At 41.0% G+C, this 20103-nt stretch overlaps 1 protein-coding gene and 1 long non-coding RNA gene across 2 annotated transcripts in view; one reads left to right on the forward strand and one right to left on the reverse strand.

Annotated features, from left to right (window-relative positions):
* Positions 1-2091: 2091 nt before the first annotated feature.
* Positions 2092-6801, reverse strand: LOC138759428 (uncharacterized). The gene is made up of 6 exons (XR_011354829.1): positions 6694-6801; positions 6470-6566; positions 6193-6246; positions 5624-5689; positions 3380-3411; positions 2092-2274 (listed from the first exon to the last, which is right to left on the reverse strand). It is a non-coding gene; the product is annotated as an uncharacterized lncRNA (long non-coding RNA).
* Positions 6802-8714: 1913 nt separating this feature from the next.
* Positions 8715-20103, forward strand: part of ern1 (endoplasmic reticulum to nucleus signaling 1) — a 98084-nt gene continuing 86695 nt past the window's right edge. The window contains exon 1 of the mRNA XM_069929808.1: positions 8715-8866. Coding sequence (XP_069785909.1) covers positions 8783-8866 — 84 coding nt within the window. The 5' untranslated portion in view covers positions 8715-8782. The remainder of the gene's footprint in view (positions 8867-20103) is intronic.

Raw genomic sequence — 20103 nt, forward strand, 5'->3', positions numbered from 1 at the left:
CTCTTTAGACTCCTGTACCCTTTCCCCAATGGTAGCAGAGAGGAGGGAATGTGGGAGCCTTTGAGGAGAGAGGCTGCTTTTTTTTTAAGACACCTCTTCATGTAGATGTTCTTGAAGTCTGGTGCCTGTGATATCGCAGGATAGGTTAACAACTCTCCATAGCTTGTCCTGAGAGTTGGCATCTCTATACCAGGCAGCAATGCAACCAGCCAGAATGCTCTCCACCTGTAGAAGTTTACAAGAGTCTTCAGTGGCACACCAAATCTCCTCAGATACCTCACAAAATATAGCCACTGGTGAGTCTTTGTGATTGCATCAATGTGGAGGCTCCAGGAGATGTTGACACCCAGGAATTTGAAGTTCTTTACCATCTCCACAACTGAGCCGTTTATGAGAACTGGATCGTGTTCCCCTGACTTCCTCCTGAAATCAACCATCATCTTGTTTTGCTGACGGTGAGCGCAAGGTTACCATTTCACAAGCTGATACAAATGAGTTGTACAGATGATAGCCTAGTTTGAAGATGATTATCAATTATTGAGACATGTTTGCCAGTGAAATGAGTCACTTGCTGGTTTCTTGTTGATGCACTACAAACTGACTTTTTTGGGTTCTGGATAACTGAATAGCAAGAAGCTTAGAAATGCTAGGAAGGAACAGGATTTCAGTGGGAGTTCAGTTGTTGGGAAAGGAGAACTGTGTTGTACTTTTCGTTTCATGTTTGGGGCAGAAAGAATATTAGTGTGTTGAGGGTAAAGCTGGTTTTCACTTCTCTAAACCTACCCTTTTCAGATGATTGACATGAAGACTTTGGTGTTCTTGAGCAGTGTCCTGATTTGGAATGGGAGGGTGTATCAGACAACTCCCAACCTCAAGAGAATGCAGCTGAGAAGCAGCATCCAAAGTTTCCCTGCCACAGCAATCCTGCTATCATGTGTAAGAGCCATTCAAGGACTCTCCTACACACCAATGACCGTTCCACAGAAGCCCAACTTACCAAACTTAGGTCTATTGATATGCAGCAAGGTGGATCTGCAAAATTAGTGAGTCAGATGATCTGGCCTATCTGTGCATTAATCAACAGTACTTCGAAATTATTGTCCAACCAGAACACTGGAATTTCCTATAAAATGCAAGGAATTAAAATCTAAAACTTGCATGCTCAAAAATTTCAAAGTTGACCTTGTGCTCGAGAACCACAGTACTACCCATGATGTTCCTTAGTGGAGCTCGATCTTTCATTCAGCAGAATTTAAATTGAGTGATGAGTAACCGGTCAACCACTTCTGGTTCTAATGGAGATTGTTTCATTAGAGAGGGCACGTTCCCTTTTCATCGCTTTTCATGTTTGCTTTGAAAGAATTTACTTAATTCTTCACCTAGTAAACCTCTACAGATGAGTGTTAAATTTTTTGGGAAGATGGTGCTGAACTTGAGCTACTGAAATTTGACATACTTAACTTCCTTCAGCTTGGGAGTTATCATAAATAAATTTGTAGGCAGCGAGCCCAAGCCAGTAGAACTGCCCAGACCACACTGAAATATGTAAAAGTTGTTTGTCGTTGGCCCCTTGGCTGTTTCATGGTTCACACACATTGTGAAAGTTCACGAATTGGCATTCTTCAAATTCTCAAAACAATCAGAAATCCCATGTCTGAAAGCACCTGGATACACAGGAACAATTATATATTCCGAATGCCAATTAGTTGGGCAAGTTTTCATTTGCTATTATTTTACCCATATCCTTGAATCCCTCTACTATCCATTCCAATTACACAACAGCTGCTCTTAACTGAAGACCACTCCAAGTCTTCAATTGTAACTAAACTCCACTATTCTAATAGTGTGCAAAAACTTTAAAATTAGGGCAGATGGCAAAAACAATATTTGAAAATCTTCAAATGGAAGAGTTAGGACTCGCATTCTTAATCTTTCTCTAATTACATCAGATTTAGAAATATTACTAATTAAGTTAAATACGATGAACATTCATCATAACTATTATAACAGGTAAAAATTATTAATAACTGTCAAACAGGGTAAATCTAACCAGTCAATAATCTCATGCTAAGGAAATTTAGACCAAAGAACTGGACATCTAAAATCAGCTTTATTCATAGTATTTACAGCTGAAGTTGCATGGGTTCACAAATCCAACAACATTACAAGAAAAATTAAATTGTTCGAAGTTGCAGACAGGATAATTGAAAATCAAGTCATTTTTGTATAGGCTGGCAACTTCAGCGTAATTGCTGCCACAATTCATTGTTGCTCCTATAAAATTCAAGAAAAAAAAAATGGGTACAAAACAGTAACACTTAATAGTAACACTATTAATCATAAAACAATGGAATAAGCCCCTGGCCTTGTGCTTAATGTCATAAAGTGGCACATCTGCATGACCCTAATATGCCAATTGAAAGTAGGAATTTCTTCTGTGGTGAAAGCATATACAGTAAAATCTCCAGTATCAGGAATTCAAACTGGCAAAATAAATTTAAATAAATGTTTAAAATTGTAAATGTTCTCCAAAGCACCACACAACCCCTTGATGAAGATGAGAGCAAACATTCAGCCAGCGGTGTGCCCTGGTTATTCAGCAGTTATTTAAATAAAGTTGCATTTGAATAAAATGGCAGCGCCCAGGATGAAGAGCCAGTTGATGCTGCTGGTGCTACCATCTCAAAGTGTCTCCCTATCCCTGCGTAATAAGAGTCCTTACCTTTATTAGCATGAAGATATTAGCAAGGCTTTATCTGCAGCAAGGTTAGCATAGCGGCTAGTGCAACACTTACAGATTTTGTAAGTTACAGAAATTATCTGATTAAAGTAAAATTTACATAATTAAGGACTACAATGCTTCCCCCCCCCACCCATTACTTTAATTTTGCACTGTCCTTTGTCTTTTAAACTGTTTATTCTTCATGCAGGTGTATTAGTTAGGCACTGAGAGTATATCTCAGCAGATCTTGGCATCTGCAATCCCCATAGGTGCTGGATAGAGGGGATTTTACTATATTTCAATTGCTGTCTATGAAATTTTAATGCAGTTTGACGAGTTAAAGGAGCCGATGATGTTTGTAAGTAAAATCCTGCAACCTCAAGGTCTGTGCCCAAGATGGCAGTGCATGTACTTGGTAGTGGCAGCAGGCTGGTGCAGGGCACCAGAAACAGGGAGAACACCCCCTCCCCATTAAGAAGCAGAGGAGTCGAACATTCAGGACGGTGACCACAGCAACAAATTTTGCTTCTCTTGCTCATACTATAAGGAATGCCGGGCCATATTAATGATGATTCTTTGTCTGCCTTATGATAATTTTAGAGACTTGAAGAACTTCCATATCATCCAACCTTGAGAAATGTGAACATTTAAATTTACCTGCAGTCAGTTTCCATTCTTTTCCCCCAAATCTAGAAGGAAAGTTAAAATTTATCAGTAGGAATGTTCATCTAAATTGAAAGACTCGTGATGCAGGTTTAGACTGGAATCAGATAATATTCTCTTCATCTGCATCAGAAGTCTAACACGTAAAAAAAAATCATTATTCCAATGATCATGGGTAATCCACAAAGGGATGTTTGTACATAGATTATAGCACAGTACAGACCCATCAGCCCACAATGTTGTGCTGACCTACTCCACAACCATCTAATCCATCCCTACCTCCCACCCATAACCTTCTATTTTTCATACATCCATGTGCCCAAGAATCCTTTGAATGTCCCTATTGTACCTGCCTGCACCACCATTCCAGATATCTACCATTCAGTAAACCTACTTCTGACATCTTCCCTACACTTTCCTCCATTCACCTTAAATTGATGTCCTCTGGTATTTGCTATTGTCACCCCAGGAAAAAGGTGCTGGTTGTCCACCCCCAATGCCCTCTTATATACATTCCATTGTAAATGTAAAGCTTTAGCTGGAGCTTGCAGCCTCAGTCGAAATAAACAAGACACCTTGGAAAAAGCCCGTCTTAATGAAAAGCCTGTTGTCAAGGTAATCCTTTCAATTGAAATGCAAGCTGACTCATCTATTGCTACTTGAGATGTTAAAAAGAGGCCCAGAAACCAGTGCAATTTGTACATCTTAAGAGTGAATATGAAAGTTTGGTGCAAGATTGATGATGCTGACCAGAGGTTCAACGCTAGATTCTGGTTTACCAGTTTGACACTGGCGCAAGTAGTCAATAGTCATTTTTTTTTGACACTCCATTTCTGGATCCAGAAAAGATCTTAAAAAATGATTCACAGGATGAGGGTCAACTGTTACAAATACAGATCAGGGTGAGACAGTTTTTATTAGAGATGGCCAAGGGGAGATTTAATAGTTCATAAACTAATTAGGGCTCAGGACATAGTTGTTCCTTCAGGCAGTTAGAAGACAAAAGGTAACTGGTACAAGAGGGGAAGAGAATTAACAACATAAGGTGTGGTTGGCTTCTGGATGGACTGCCTATAGGTTCCAATGCAATTTAAGTTTGCATGGAAGTAGCAAGCTTTTCCTGATAGAAAAACACAATGGACTGATTGACCTTGGTATAACTATTCTACATTGTTAAGAATACCTGTATATGCCATCATAGAGGACAATCCAGAACTTAAAAATGTCTCAAAATTGGGGCCGCCACACACCAGGTCTAAGCAAAGTTTCAACACCACAGCAAGTGTCCCAGTCAGACCCTAAATGCCTGACAACCCAGCTCACCTCCACGCAAATGGTGACAACGAAAAGAATGCATAAACATTGAGGGGCATTGCTAGTTCAGTGGGGCAAACCTGCATGTGTCCATCAAAGTCTCAGTGCTTCCCCACAGGGTTCATTCACCCAGTCTGACAGCTGTCGGCTAATACAAGCTTTAAACTGCCTGTTACAGGAACCAATGATGGTTTATTTTAAAATACACTAATTAAATTTTTTTACAGGGTAATTTGGTATTTAACATATTGTTACAGCGTCACTGGTTAAATGCCAGACTTTTGGGTCGTCCTATATAAAGGCCACATTGCTCAAAAGGTGGAAAATCTAAGATGGCGTATACAGTACTTCTAACAGTGCTATTTTGTAAAACAACATCAGCCACAATTGCAGAATTTGGCTTTTGGGGAAATAGAAAATGAAACCACCTCTGACCCATCAAATGTTTTTCTTAATACCTTCTGTCCAATCTACTGGAATTTACAATATTACCAGTGCTTTGCATTTGTTATCATGGTTTCTCTTTCAGCTGGTAATTCTGAGGGTGCAACAATAGGCCTCAATGAAAATTAAACTCCTGCTCTTCACATCACCTTACCACTAAAATAACTCATGGACCATTTCCACCTCTGTCCAATGGTTTGAGACACAGCAAGGTTGGTAATGGGTGGCACAATTGGTGTAGCAGTTAGCACAATGCCTTTACAGAACCAGCAATTGGGCCTGGACTGGGTTAAAATCCCACACTGTCTGTAAAGAGTTTGTATGTTTTCCCCACGTCTGCGAGGGTTTTCTCCAGGGGCTGTTTTCCTCCATGGGTATAGGTTACTTGGGGGTTAAATTTGGCAGCACGGACTCGTGGGCTGAAATGGCCTGTTATCATGCTGTATAAAATTTAAAAATAAAAAAATACAAATAATTTACCTATTTTAAAGTTTTTTCTCTTCCCACAGTTGCAGCAACAAGCTTCAAAGGATTTAAATCCATAACCTGAAGAGAATTTAAAAATTAGCACATATAAAGAGATCAATAATACAAAGAATGACTACAGGTTCCCTGACTGGAATCAGACCTCAGTATCTTCATGTGCATCAGAAGTCTAACACGTAAAGAATCATCACGTCCAGTCAATGAATGGAGACAGATCAGAAAACAATCTACAAGTGTCCCAAAACCTGATCACATTTACCAGACACCCATGGGTCTCAGAAGTCATGCTGGGAGGGAGCCTTTTCTCTTTCCTGTAAGGAAAGCAGGTCCAATGTGGCCCAAATTTCACTGGGCAATGATGTTCTCTGCCCTACCAGCTATTTTTAATAATATTTTGTTTTGTATCAGGGTCTCTTTTGGAAAAACGAGTTCAGACCCAAATCTCAAACTCAAGAAGAAAATAAACATACTTTCTGCTCCAACAGCTTACTCACCATTGGGAAGCAATTTTTAATCTCACCCAGACTTTATATATAGAGCAGTCACTGAATATTCTAATGTACCTGGTTTCTTCTCCTCCCGCAGTTTTCGTAATCGCTGTCAGATTCACAGATGATCTGGAAGAAAGTTAATACGTTGAACACTGGGAGATATAATAGTGAATACCAGCGTGGGTTGACTAACTGGGATCAGACGTTGTCTGTCTTCAGCGGCATCAGAAGTCTAACACGTGTTAAGAATCATCACCCCCAGTCAACGACAATAAATGAGGACAGAGCAAATGGAACCAAATCCAAGTGCAGGTTGTTCCTCAAAATTCACCCCTCTTCAGTCACTCACCGGCAGGAGTCGATGCTCAGCCTGGGGACAGGGCCCCTGCTTCTCCCTGCAGGCGCATCACCAGCCCGTGCTCAGGCCTAGGCCTCGGCCACCCACTCTGCAAATCCAAGCCACAAACACACTTCAATATCATCAACAAAACACGAGCAGAATTACTTCTTCCGTTACAGTTTCTACAATGAGGTATTAGAGCCCAAAGAGGGGTTAAAAAATCAGTAACTTACGAAGCCGATGCAAGCGGATTCATTTCATTCACCCACCCCGCAGCCTCACCCGTTCCTCAGACTAGGACGCGTTCTCAATGACGTACTTCCGCTCCCAGCTGGCAGTCAAACCGGATGTAGAAGCGCCGGAGGAACTCAGCCAGTCTCGCAGAGTCCTGAGCCCTTCTTCAAAGAAGGCAACAAAGAAAGACCGGGGAATCTCAGAATTCAGACAGCGGGAGGACTCCAGACCTACAAAAATGTTAATTGGATATGATAAGGAGAGGGATCAGACAGAATTGGGGGAAGGCGATGGAGGAAGATGGAAAATGAGGTGGTGTTCCTCCAGTTTGCGGGTGGACTCAGTCTAGCAGTGCATTAGACCATGGACGCTCATGTCAGCAAGGGAATTGAAATGGGTTGCCACTAGGAATTGCATACTATTCCAGCCGACAGAGCTGAGGTGGTCAGCAAAGCGAGCTCCCAATCTGCGCCCAGTCTCTCCAAAGTAGAGGAGACTACAAATGGAACACCTGCAGGTCACAAAGTGAAATGTTGCTTCACTTGGGAGGAGGTGTGAACACGTGGAGCATTAGTAGATTCTCGCAGGGATTGTTTGAGCCGTTTATCAGTCATTCACCATTCTCGCTGCCCGTGGGAAGAAGCTGCTCCTCAGCCTGGTGGTGCTGACTCTGATCCTCCTGTATCTCTTCCCTGACGGGAGAAGCTGAGTGATGCTATGTGCCGGGTGGAAGGGGTCCTCAGTGATTTTGTGTGCTCTCTTCAGTTTGCGATCTCAGTAGATCACATTGATGGAGACTCCAGAGATCCTCTCTGCTACTCTTATGGTCTTATGGATGGACCTCCGATCCATTGCTTTGCAGCTACCGTACCTCACTGTGATGCAACCAGCCAGGACTTTCTTGATAAAGCCCCTGTCAAAAGTTGGCAGAATGATGGCTGGTAGCCTTTCCCGCTTCCCTCAGTCTTCTCAGGAAGTGCAATCGATGTTGCACCTTCCTGACAAGTGAGGAGATATATGTCCATGATAGGTCACTAGTTAAGTGAACTCAGGCAACTTGATGCTCTCTTCCCTCTCAACCACTGTGTGAAATACAAAAGTCTGCAGATGCTCTGATTGTAGTAAAAGCACACTGAAATGCTGGAGGAACAGCTGGTTTTACTGTGTCCACAAGTGACCAATATATATTGCCAAAATGTCAACAATATCTTTATCTCCTATGGATGTTGCAAGACTGGCTGTGTTCCTCCACTGTTTTGATGTGTTTTTTCTCTGCACTATTGAGTTATTATTTCCAATTAACATCTTTTGTTTGTTGGTCTGGGCCTGTCTTTATTCAGATGCCTGCTGGCTTTTTGCTTATACCTGGAAGAAGGGCTGATGCCCGAAACGTCGGTGATATATCTTTTCCTCCTGTGGACGCTGCAAGACTGGCTGAGTTCCTACCGTGTTTTTACTACAATCACAGTGTCTGCAGACTTTCGAGTTTCACCTGCTCAACTGGACGAACTCCAAATTCCTGCGAGACCACATCAGACAACTGTCTCCTACGCCACCCTGGCAGGGTGCCAGTGCCACTGCCACCATGCCTTGATGAAGGGCTCAAGCCCGAAATGTTGGTTACGTATTTTTATCTTTGTTATAGTTTGGGCGCCTGCCACATTTTGCTCACCATGATAAAAGACTCAAGCCCGAAACGTTGGTTCTGTATCTTTATCTTTGCTCTATAATGTTTGACCTGCTGAGTTTCTCCAGCAGAGTGTTTTTACTTCAGCCACTCTGTCTACAGATTTTTGTGGTTTACTCCAGTCAACACTGGCAGGGCCCACCCTCTCCTCTGATTGGTTTTGTTGCTCCAAGTGACGTATAGCTCCTCCCTCTTCTCACGTCCATCAATCTCTCTGATCGACGAGCGCGAATCCCACCCGCGCTCCGTGATGGACGTGCGCCTCATCCAATGGCGGCCGGCCGGTGGTGATGATTGATGGTAGAGCGCCCGAAATCCCACCCCCACCATTGCCGGCCGCTGAGTGACGGGAGGTGGCGGTGGAGAGGGTCTGTGTTCCATTGAGGAGAAGCGGCGCGGCCATGTCCGGGTGGCGGGTGCCCGCGGACTCGCTGCTGGCCGTTGGGCTCCTGTTGATGGTGGGGCTTTGCGGCTCGCCGGGGAAGGTGAGTGTGAGCAGGGGCCGAGGCAGGTACCGCGGGGTCAGAGGGTAAGGCTTTCGCTGGGCCCAGTACCTGCAGCCGACCGGGGCAGGAGGCTGGGCCGGGTCCCCGGTCTGTGGTGCAATCAGCGAGGGGCCAGAGCCTGTCTTATTATTTAAATACACGTAGCCTCCATCAGGAAAGTAACCGACAACGTTTGCGTAAAAGGCTTCTGTCAGTCTGATCAGGCGTGATAAACCGCGTCCGCACTTGGAGTGAGGTTAACTTATCGTTTCTTTAGCATAAAACAACATTTTGGCACCTGGTTTTGCAATTTCAAGCTAATCTTTGTAATGCTGGTGGCAGAAGCATTTCTTCCCACCGCTGGGTGGCTGGGCTATCTTGGACTACAACAGGATTTTGCAAGTCGTTGTTAAGATCAGATCTTCAACATGCTGATCCGGTAATGGGTTGGTGTTTCAGTGATACCTTAGTGCTTGCAGGGGACTGTATTGCTGGAACAATATTGGTTGGTTGCTAATGCATGTAAACTACCTGCACATTGGAGACCCAACACCTTGGCTCTGTCCACTGCAATAGCATGGATCTCCCAATGGCCAGCCATTTCAATTCCCCGTCCCATTCCCTTGCTGACATATCAGTCCGTACATTGCCAATCTGAGACCACTTGCAAATTGGAGGAACAACACCTTGTATTCCACCTGATAGCATTAACATCAGCCTCTCCAATTTCCATTTAAACCCCCGCTTTCTTCCCCTTGTCACCTTTGGTTTGTCACCTTCACACTCTCTCTCTCTTCCCCCCCCCCCCCTTTCCCCTCTGTCTCCTTTCACAGAGCTAAAATCAATTCTCACCTTTCCCCTCATCCTGTGGTCTGGACCCCTCCTCCCATTCTTCAGTCTTCACTCTGACACCATCCTGTTTTTTGCTTATACCTTGAAGGGGTTAGGCATGAAATGTCGGTAATACATATTTATCTCCTATGGTCGCTGCGAGATTGGCTGAGTTCTTCCATCATTTCTGTGTGTTTGTAAATCACCTAATGCAGAGTTCATGGTATGAGAATTTGTTGTCTATGGCAACAAATTCGACAGATTTGTTACCCTCTTTGCAGGTTAGACAGCATCGATGGAGAGTCAATGGTTTGGATCAAAACCTTTATTTTTGAGAGTGTTGGCATGTGTTTTGAAAGGACCAGAAATTGAAAGCAAAAATGTAATACCGAGGATCTATAAGGTGTTGATTAGACCATATTTGGAGTATTGTAAGCAGTTTTCAGCCCCATGTCTAACCCTAATATTGCTGCTGGAGAGCATCCAGAGGAGATTTATGAGAATGATCCCATGGATGAGTGGGAGAAGCACTTGATGGCTCAGTGCTTGTTTAGAAAGATGAGAGGGGGCCTCATTGACACCTACTGAGTATTGAAAGGGCTGGATAGAGTGGATGTGGAGACGATGTTTCCAGTAGTGGGGGAGTTTTGGACTGTGGTGGTACACAGTGTAAAGGGACAGGACAACACCTGGCTGGCTGTCAATCAGTCGGCCTGATGGGATCAAGCCCCACCTGGTCAGGTGTCAATCACCCTCCGGGATATAAGCCTGCGCCCGAAGCTCACTCAGAGTTACTGCAGCTAAGGCCATCCTGGCCCTGTGGAAGTCTTTGTGGATTAAAGCGTGTTGTACAGTCTTTATATTGTGTGTGTCTGATTCTGGCTAACAAGCGCACTACATGGATTAGAGGGCATAACCTCAGAATAAAAGGACATTTCCATAGGAAGAAATGAGGAGAAATTTGTTCAGCCAGAATTTGTTGCCACATATAGCTGTGGAGGCCAAGTCATTGGATATATTTAAAGCTGGATTGATAGATTTCTGATTAGTAAGGTTATGGGGAGAAGGCAGGAGAATGAGGTTGAGAGGAAAAATGCATCAGCAGTGGTTTGAATTTCAGAATAGTCTTTGGGCTGTATGGCTGTATTTTGCTCCTATGTCTTAAGGAATTGTTTCTCCAATTAAATCTTGAAGCTCTAGGTGATACAAAGCTGGTTGGAAAGTATGAACCATGAAACCATGATCGTATTTGGGATGTGCGCAAGGAGAAATTTGGGTCAATTAGGGCTTGAAATTTGGAAGAATGAGGAGGGACACCATTGAAAATTGTACCAGTACATGGTACTAGACCGATGTGAAGCAGGATGATCCGCATTGTGAAGGCATTCAGGACCAAGTAGTCACAGTTAAAGGATAAGGGTTAAGGTTCAAGATTCCCTTAGTATCATGTACATAAATACGCAAAATTAGTTTACTTTGCCCTTACGGGTACACCAGTACAGTTCCACCACATTACAAGAAGGAAAAGATAGTCCCTTCAGAGATATCGAATTTCCTTGGATCCTGCTACCTCCTCCATGCAACTACCTCTGCGCTCCAATGATCTATGTAACTGCATGGTCTCGTGTCTGTTCCAGTGGTGAATCTGAGCCTCAGGCATCCTGAGTCACCCTCCTCCTCGGCCACTGAATTCCCAATACCCAAGCTGCATTGAGAAGAAAGTTATTCAACCAGAGAGTGGTGGAATTCTCTATCCCACAATGCAGTTGAAACCAAATCATTACTTGTACTGAAGGAGTTGAATACAGTTCTTTGGCTAAAGAGATTAAGGATATAATTAAAGAAGAAAGTAGGAACAGCATACTGAATTTGGTTCGTGCATGCCTTGATGAAGGGCAAAAGGCTAAAATGTTGGTTTTTCGATATAAAGTTCATTGTTTGATCTGAGTTTCTCCATTCTTTTACTGCCATGATTATATTGTTTGGTGGAGAAGGCTAGAAGGGCTGAATAGTCATCTTCTGCACCTGTTTGCAATGTTTAATAGAAACATGAATGTAATTGACTGCAGGATTTTGAATATTTAGAGTTATTTATGAAATTGCCAACAAAGTAATATAGTAAGTTTAATATATTTACTTCAATTTGTTCCAATGATTGACTAGCAATTCTATTAGTGTCTTTGAGATTTGTTGTTTTTTCCTGCTTGAACTTGTTTCCTCCAGTCTTGGGCAGATTAGTTCCGCACCACTTGGTCATGCATCCTCAACTATAACAAGTTTTTACACTTGCTTGAACCAAAAAGAGACTGCATAAATTGTAGCCTATTTTGCTGTTTACATCTCATTTTGTTGATCCAAGGATCAATTACTCATTTAGGCCTTTTTTAAAATCATGACTGTTTGTTAAATAGATATCGGCCTGATGGATGATCAGGATACAAAATTGGGTTCTTTGGACAAGAAAACTCCAGGGTCAACTCTAATCTAACTTTGTTTGGTGCTCCTAGCTGGAATGATATTGGTGATAATCTGAATGAGTTTCCCTTGCAGAAGGAAAAACAAACTATCCTGTGAATCCTTCTGGGAATATGAGCAGCAAAATAGAGTTGAATACCTTTTGCTATTTATTATACCACATATGATGAATGGTCTCTTAATGTGTTAATGACACTAATTGGTCAATCCTACTATCCACCAAAGAAAGAGCAGAGAAAGTTAGTAGAAAGGGGAAAATTATTTCAAGAGTGACTTGTGATTTTGTTCCCTAGCAAACATCTACACCTGTGAACATTGCATTTCTCATGGTGGAAGGGATCTGTTTGATTCCATCAATATCTTTTGAGAAGGCAGCAGGTCTGCTGTGCATATGAATGGCGAGAAGTGAGCAAGATTTGTATTCGGTAACTGAGTGCTCAGTTTGTTCCCCTTATCAGTGGGAAGAGCTTTGGTCCACTTCCTGATCAAACAACCAAAACTTACCTGCACTGGCTGTTGGTTTTTGGTGTGAGAAGTGATGTATTTTGCATTAGAGTCCGAACTATTAAAGATGCTGAGTTCAAGTTTTCACATGTACCAAAGTATAGTGAAAGTGAGAGCAGACTAGCTAGTCAACCCATATGTTGTACAACAATATCAACAGTGTAGAATGCAGAGTTACAGATGGAGAACAGTTAGTACAGAACTCATTAATAATATTTCATTAGTGTATCATTATTTTGTGAACTCAGAAGTCTGATATCGGGAGGAAAGAAGCTGTCCTTGAATCTGGTGGGCTTGATCTTGCATGTGAATCTTCTCAATCAGAGAAAGATGAAGGGAGTGGCTTTTGGGATGGGATAAGTCTTTTTTTTTTGAAGACTTTATTTAAAATTTTATAACATGAATACAATAGAGAATTACATTTAAACAAAAATTTAAAAAAATTAAAATGGTATGATTACAATATTACATCAGAAAACTACACAAAATAACCCCCCCCCCCCGTTAATTGTAACACAATATTAGTAATCTAACTTAAAATTAGTCCAACCCTTCCCCCCCCCCAAAATAAAGAGTGAAGAGTTAATAAAATTAACAATATTATATATGGAAAAAAAAATACCCACTTACAAAAAAAGAGATAAAACTTAACCTAAAAAAAATTCTAACAAAAATTTTTTTTTATCAATACTAAAATATCACGCTTAAACATATATTTAAATCAAACTTAAATGCATATAATTAGCAAACGGAGTCCACTTTAACTTATAAAAAGACATCTTATCCTGAATTGAAAAAGATATCCTTTCCATAGTCAAACAAAATTTCATCTCCAAATACCACTTATCTAAAGTTAGTATATTTTTATCTTTCCAAGTAAGTGCTATACATTTCTTAGCCACAACTAAAGCTAAATAGATAAAGGAAATCTGATAATCCTCTAAACCTAAATCAATTAATGATTGCATGTTCCCTAATAAAAATATATCAGGGATGGGATAAGTCTTTAATGTATTGGCACCTTTCCTGAGGCACGGGGAATTGTAGCTTGAGTCAATAAGATATGTCCGGTGGCCTGAGCTATGTTTTCATCTCTCTCCTGTTTCCTCCAGTCTTGGGCAGATTAGTTCCGCACCACTTGGTCATGCATCCTCAACTATAACAAGTTGGTGAGGGATGCAGGTGACATACCAAATTTCCTCAGGCTGCAGAAAGTAAGAATTTTGCTGCAATGTACTTCATAGTTATGTATATGACAGTAAATACTCCTATCAAGATTGGGTTGAGGAAGAATTCCTTGTTTCTATAGGATTATGAAGTAATTGAATTCTCTACCACAAATAACTGTGGAGGCTCTCAGCAAATGTATTCAAGACTGAGGGTCAAGAATTTTGGGCAGGAAGGTGAAGGCAGGGCCATGATTATTAGTCATGATTTTAATGACGACCATGTGCCCTACCTCTCCAATTATTTTTCTTCCATGTTCATTTATCTTGTCAAATCTAACATCAACTGCAAAGTGAAAAATTGATTGAAGGCCCAGTTTATTCAGAAGTAAATTTTGCCTTTTGCTGGTAACTTTACATCAGTCGAATACTTTAAAGGAAGTCTGTAGTCTGACTTCTGTTGTAAAATGGGCACACAGTCCTGCTAATGGCAGAAAAGGCACAGTATGCTGATTATGTGCTAAAGTCAATGCATTCCTGACCAGGCATAACACTCTCCAGAAGAGAGCTCCAGAAGTGAAGTTAGATTCTTTGGCCTAGTACTGCAATTTGATACAAAATCTTGGCCTAACCATAAAGTAATGATCTTTTTAAATTTATACTATTATTAATTATCCATCACCATGTCATCAAAGTCTATTGATCTTGTCTTTTTTCTTTGGCTTGGCTTCGCGGACGAAGATTTATGGAGATCCAAATATAGCATTTCTTGGAAAATTAGAACATTTTGTTGGGATTGAATTTGAGAAACATTTCAAAATATGGTGCTTACGTAGATTCCTGCATCTTGAACAAATTTGCAGGTTTTGAAGCTAAACTGAAATGAGGAACAAAACTCATAATGGAGATTTTGAGTTTAATCAACATACATATGCACATCCTTTCTATAAAGGAAGATTTATTTTCTTCTAATATTCTCCTTGTTTTTGCAGTGTTGTTTCCATTAGCATTCTGACCTTTCTGCAAAAAGTTCTTGATTGAAATTGGAACTACAGTAAAATCCCCACTATCTGACACCTCTGGGGATTGTGGGTGCTGGATATGCGAATTTTCCAGTTGTCTGACATGTAAAGTTTACTTTAATCAGGTAATTCCCGCAACTTACAAAATTTAAATTTGAACCCAATCACTGGGGCTGTGATAGCATTCCTCTAACCACTACGCCAACCATTCCACCATCATAATGAATCCCCCATCCTATAAAGATAAAGACTCTTACTAGGGCAGAGATAGCAAGCGGCATCAGCTGGTTCTTCATCCTGGGTGGTGCCATTTTATTCAAACACAACTTTATTGAAACTTTATTCGAACAGCTGCTATGGATGGGGCACGACCGGGATGCTCCGCTGGCTGAATGTTTGCTCCCATCTTCACCAAGGGGTTGTGTGTTCCTTCAGAGAACATGTACTTTTACAGTTTTAAACTTTTATTTGCATTTTCATTTATTCTTATTTATTTTCATTTTTAGTTTTGTTTATTTCCTCTTTTTTTTTGCTGGTTGTTTGAATTCCAGATACTGGGAATTTTACTATGGTATGTTCCGAGGTCAGATCATGATCGCGCCACCTGGCCGAGGTATTCTGAATGTGTTCCAATATGCTATGTGTGTTGCCTAACCAATTTTGCATTGCAGTACTTCATGACCAGGCTCTTCTGCACTTAATAGTGCAGTTTGTGGCAGAGGCGCATGGATTATAGACACAGAAATTTTGAAACACAGCAGGTCATTTGTGTCTATGTTACTTGAAAAAGATGTCTGAGCACAATTTCCAGCATTTGATCTGTGTCCTGCAGGCTTCCCTTCATACATTATGGGATACTGAGGCTAGTCGTAAAGACACCCCAGCTGACATATTAACTTTTACAAGACAGGGATCTAGTCAGTAATCTGTAATGTTCAGCGTCACACCTGGTTACATATTTTTCCAGATATCCCTCTCTCTTAGACAGTACTGCAAAAGATTGACCCTGTATAAAATTCACCTGAGCCTACATAAACAGATTGCTCACAGCCATTTGGATGTCATCTGTATTACATAGATTTGGGAAATTACCCTATATTTCAGAGTATAAGTTGAGTCTGGAAATCCAAAAAATGGGGGTCGATTTGTACACCGTATATACTTTTTAGACCTTAAAATCCAATCTGTGCTGATCCGGCATACAAGTCGATGCTTGAAAAACCAATTCGGCATACGTTGACACTTGAAAAGCGAAACAAAACCCAACTGTGACAGACTTTTATTGAAAACAACAACACATTTAGAACCCTTCAAAATCAGTCTCATTATCATTGTCTGAAGCAAAGATGGCGGCCAGCGCAAGTATACTTTCACTGTTTAAAGTCATCATAGGGGTCCCCGTCTGTATCTGATGAGGTGGTTTCAGCTTCGTCATCAATGTCCCACAATAAATCATCTTCCGTGCCATCAATTGTACAAGAGATACCACACTTTTTAAATGATTTTATCACAGTCTCTAACTTTGCCCATGCCTTGAGCACGAAGTTATACTGCACATCAAGTGATGCAGAACTCATTGCCCCGTCTTTTTAAACGACTTTTCTGCACTCCACATCCATCTATTCCATTCCTTGAGCACATGGTCTTTCAATGGCTTGTCAAGCAGACTTCGAGAGGTTGAAATATAGACATCAAGCCACCGGGATAACCGTGTATGTAGTGCTAATCTACTTTTAGTGTTCTCCATTAAGTAGCTATGAAACATTTCCCAGAGCAGCAATCTTCGTTCTTTGCATAAACTACCTGGCTGCCTGTTCCACACGTTATATATTCATAGTTTTATATCATTTTCATCCATCCATCCTTTTTCATGAAAATGTACAAAAATACCTGCAGGAAATTTTATTTTATGTTTTATTTTGCGTTTGAAGATTACCGTGTGTCTTAACTTTGTCCTGTCAGCTATGCACAATTCTTTTCTTTCTCTTTCTTTGGCTTGGCTTCGCGGACGAAGATTTATGGAGGGGGTAAAAAGTCTACGTCAGCTGCAGGCTCGTTTGTGGCTGACAAGTCCGATGCGGGACAGGCAGACACAGGCAATAACACCACAGTAAACCTGGTCCTTTCGTCACCTGTACTTCTAGTTCGCACAGTTTTAACACTTTTCCATTCCACTGTTCTATAGCCTATCATGTCAAAATTCATGGGAGTTTCATCCATGTTTTTGATATTTGCCAATGCAAACTGATGTTTCTTCTGGTTCCGTACAATAAACTGGTGAAAACGTACAACTTTAAGATTAAGATCTTTGGTAGTTTCTGTGCAATTTTTGTTTTTTGGTGTAATACCAGATTTTTCCTGTTCATGAAACAATTGCACCAGTCTTGATTTTGTGCAATCTCTGAGTCAAACAAGGATGCCACCATTTGAGTTAACGCAAGAAGTAAGTGTTTCAGTCCTTTGGGTCATCCAGGGCTCTTTATGGTTTTATGCATAGAAATGTGTTTTGAATAAATGCTGCAAATAAGCCTCAATATCAATCCAAGTAGAGAATTCCTAAGATTCACTACCATATGAAGAAATTTCTCAGTCAGAGGAATGTTCCTCCTTGCATCTAGCTTGACTTTTAAAGAATTTTCAAAACTCATTATCCTAAAGGCCAAATTATGCAATTGTGGTCTATTTAACCTCTCCTTGTTTGGCAAACCTGCCATCCCAGCGTCTGATCTAGTGAATCTCTTCTGCACTTTCTCTATGGCATGTGAATTCTTTCTTGTGTTAGGAGCCACCAACTGTAAACAGCATTATCATAGAGGGCTTGCACAATTGCAATAAGACTTCCTTAATCCTATAATGAAGCCTTGAATAATAGAATAATAATCAGTGCTGGTGAATGGTTCTGGCCAGCGAAATCGGTTATTGTTGATGCTGCTCAGCCTGTTGAGTTCCTCCACCACACGGTGTGTTGCTTCAGATTCCAGCAGCTGCAGTTTCTCGCACATCTTGCAAAATAAATGTGACATTACCATTTTCCCTCCTAATTGAATGAATTCAATGAATTGTGCACACGTACGCTTAATCTTTCAAAATGTAACATACTTTGCTTTTCAGATATGAACAGTTCCCTCTGCCAACCTGAGAACGATCAGCACAGTGATGTAGCAAGAAGAGCTATCGCCTCTTGGCTCCAGCGACCCACATGCAATCCTTGCTTCCCAATGCTGTCTGTGTAGAATTTGCAGCTTCTCCCTGTGATTGGTTTTCCCCCAGGTCCAATGGCTTTTCCCCCCCTACATCATAAAGATGCCAAGTTGTCTGGTTAATTGGCTGCTGGAAATTGTCCCTTGTAATAGCAGAATCTTGTGGGGGGGAAATATGATGGGAATCTGTTGATATCACTAGACCAGCCATTCTCAATGGAGCAACACAGCCCCCTTCGGGGGCTATAGCACATGGGGGGCCATGGACTGAAATCATAAAATATTTTTTGTATTTTATGTAGTCGGTAGGAGAGAAGTACAGAAGTAACCAAGCTTGACTGTTTCATAGGGAAGGAGGCCCATAGACAAAAAAAAAATTGAGAATGGCTGCACTAGACAATATCTTGGCCTCCTATGCTTTAAGGAAATACAAGTGTGATGCCTATTCCTATTTGTTTTCTGTGCAATAACCATTTCTAATCCTTGTCATGACTTGCCCCTGTGCACTAAACATGTTAACCAACCTGTGGAGGACCTTGTCATTTGTCTTGCGGGAATCCAAATGTCCATTGGTTCCTCTTTATTCTACTGCTCACATCCTAAAAGAAACCCTAGCAGGTTGTCAAACATGATTTTCCCTTCATAGCTTTGTGCTGACTGTTTGATCCTAATATCCTTTTCAAGATATTATGTTATAGATTTCTCTAATTTCCCAACTGGCAGGGAACAGGACCATAGTTCCCCACTTCCTCCTCTTCCTCGTTTGTTAAATACAGGATTACATTGGCCATCCTGCAATCTGATGGATTGATTTCAGAATCTACAAAAATCTTGGAAGATTATAGCCACACCTACCTCTAAAGCCACCTCTTCAAAACTCTGGGGTGTTGATCATCAAATCTTTGAGATTTATAGCTTTTTTGATTCACTGGTTCTTTCTCTCTTCATTCTCTCATATATTTAGCAGATTTTGTATGTTATCTGAGAAGACAATTCCCCTGTTATTATTATAAATTCTGTCTTTAATTCCTGTGATTATGAAAGACAATGATCCTGTTTTGAATTTGAAATAACCTTAAAAGGATATGGTTTGCCTTTGATAATGACTTTATCCTGTAACTCAATTTATGGAGATGCAAATGGATTTTGAATGGGAGGGACAAGCTCATTTCCAGCTATCCTGGTTTGCATAGACTTTGATCACTTTTAGCAGGTGAGGTTTCATGATAATGCCCTTCACTTAAAAAATAAATGAAATTGCTTGGGTTTATTCTGCTACTTGCCTTGCTGTGCAACCTTTTGGACTTCTAGAATTCAGTATCTTGCCCAATATTTATATATCTGGTTATTATCGCACTGCTGTTTGTGGAACCTTGTTGCACCTCTGAATTTCCTTCTTTAGATTTCAGATTTATTATCAGGGTGCATACATGACATCACATATAACCCTGAGATTCTTTTTGCTGCGGGCGCAGCAGAACCACCACCAATTGGTAGTGCAAAAAAAATTCATACACAGTATACACATGTAAACAAATAGAGAACAGATAATTAATGTAAACAAACTCCAATACAGAAAGAAAATCAATAAAGTGCACAAATAAGAGTCCCTTAATGAGTCTCTGATTGAGTTTGTTATTGAAGAGTCTGATGATGGAGGGGTTAGCAGCTGTTCCTGAACCTGGTGATACGAGTCTTGTAGCACCTATTCTCTTTCCTGATGGCAATAGTGAGAACAGAGCATGTGCTGGATCATGCTTGTTTGATGATTGCTGTACTCCGAGAGCAGGATTCCTTTTTTTTTACAAGACTTGCTACTTAAAAAGTGCTTCATTGGCTGTATAAAAAAACCTTGGATGAACCTTAGTTGGTGAAAGGCTCTTTAGAAATGCAGGTTTGTAATTTCTGTAAGGATAATTTCCTTGCATGGAGTGTACAGCTAGTTATGCTGAGGGATCTACCACCATCTCATTTTCATCTACGTATTTTGATGTAGATCAATTTTATACATCATAGAAGTAAACTCACAATGCTGAAGA

This window comes from Narcine bancroftii, chromosome 3 (genome assembly GCF_036971445.1).
Source record: "Narcine bancroftii isolate sNarBan1 chromosome 3, sNarBan1.hap1, whole genome shotgun sequence".
NCBI lineage: Eukaryota > Metazoa > Chordata > Chondrichthyes > Torpediniformes > Narcinidae > Narcine > Narcine bancroftii.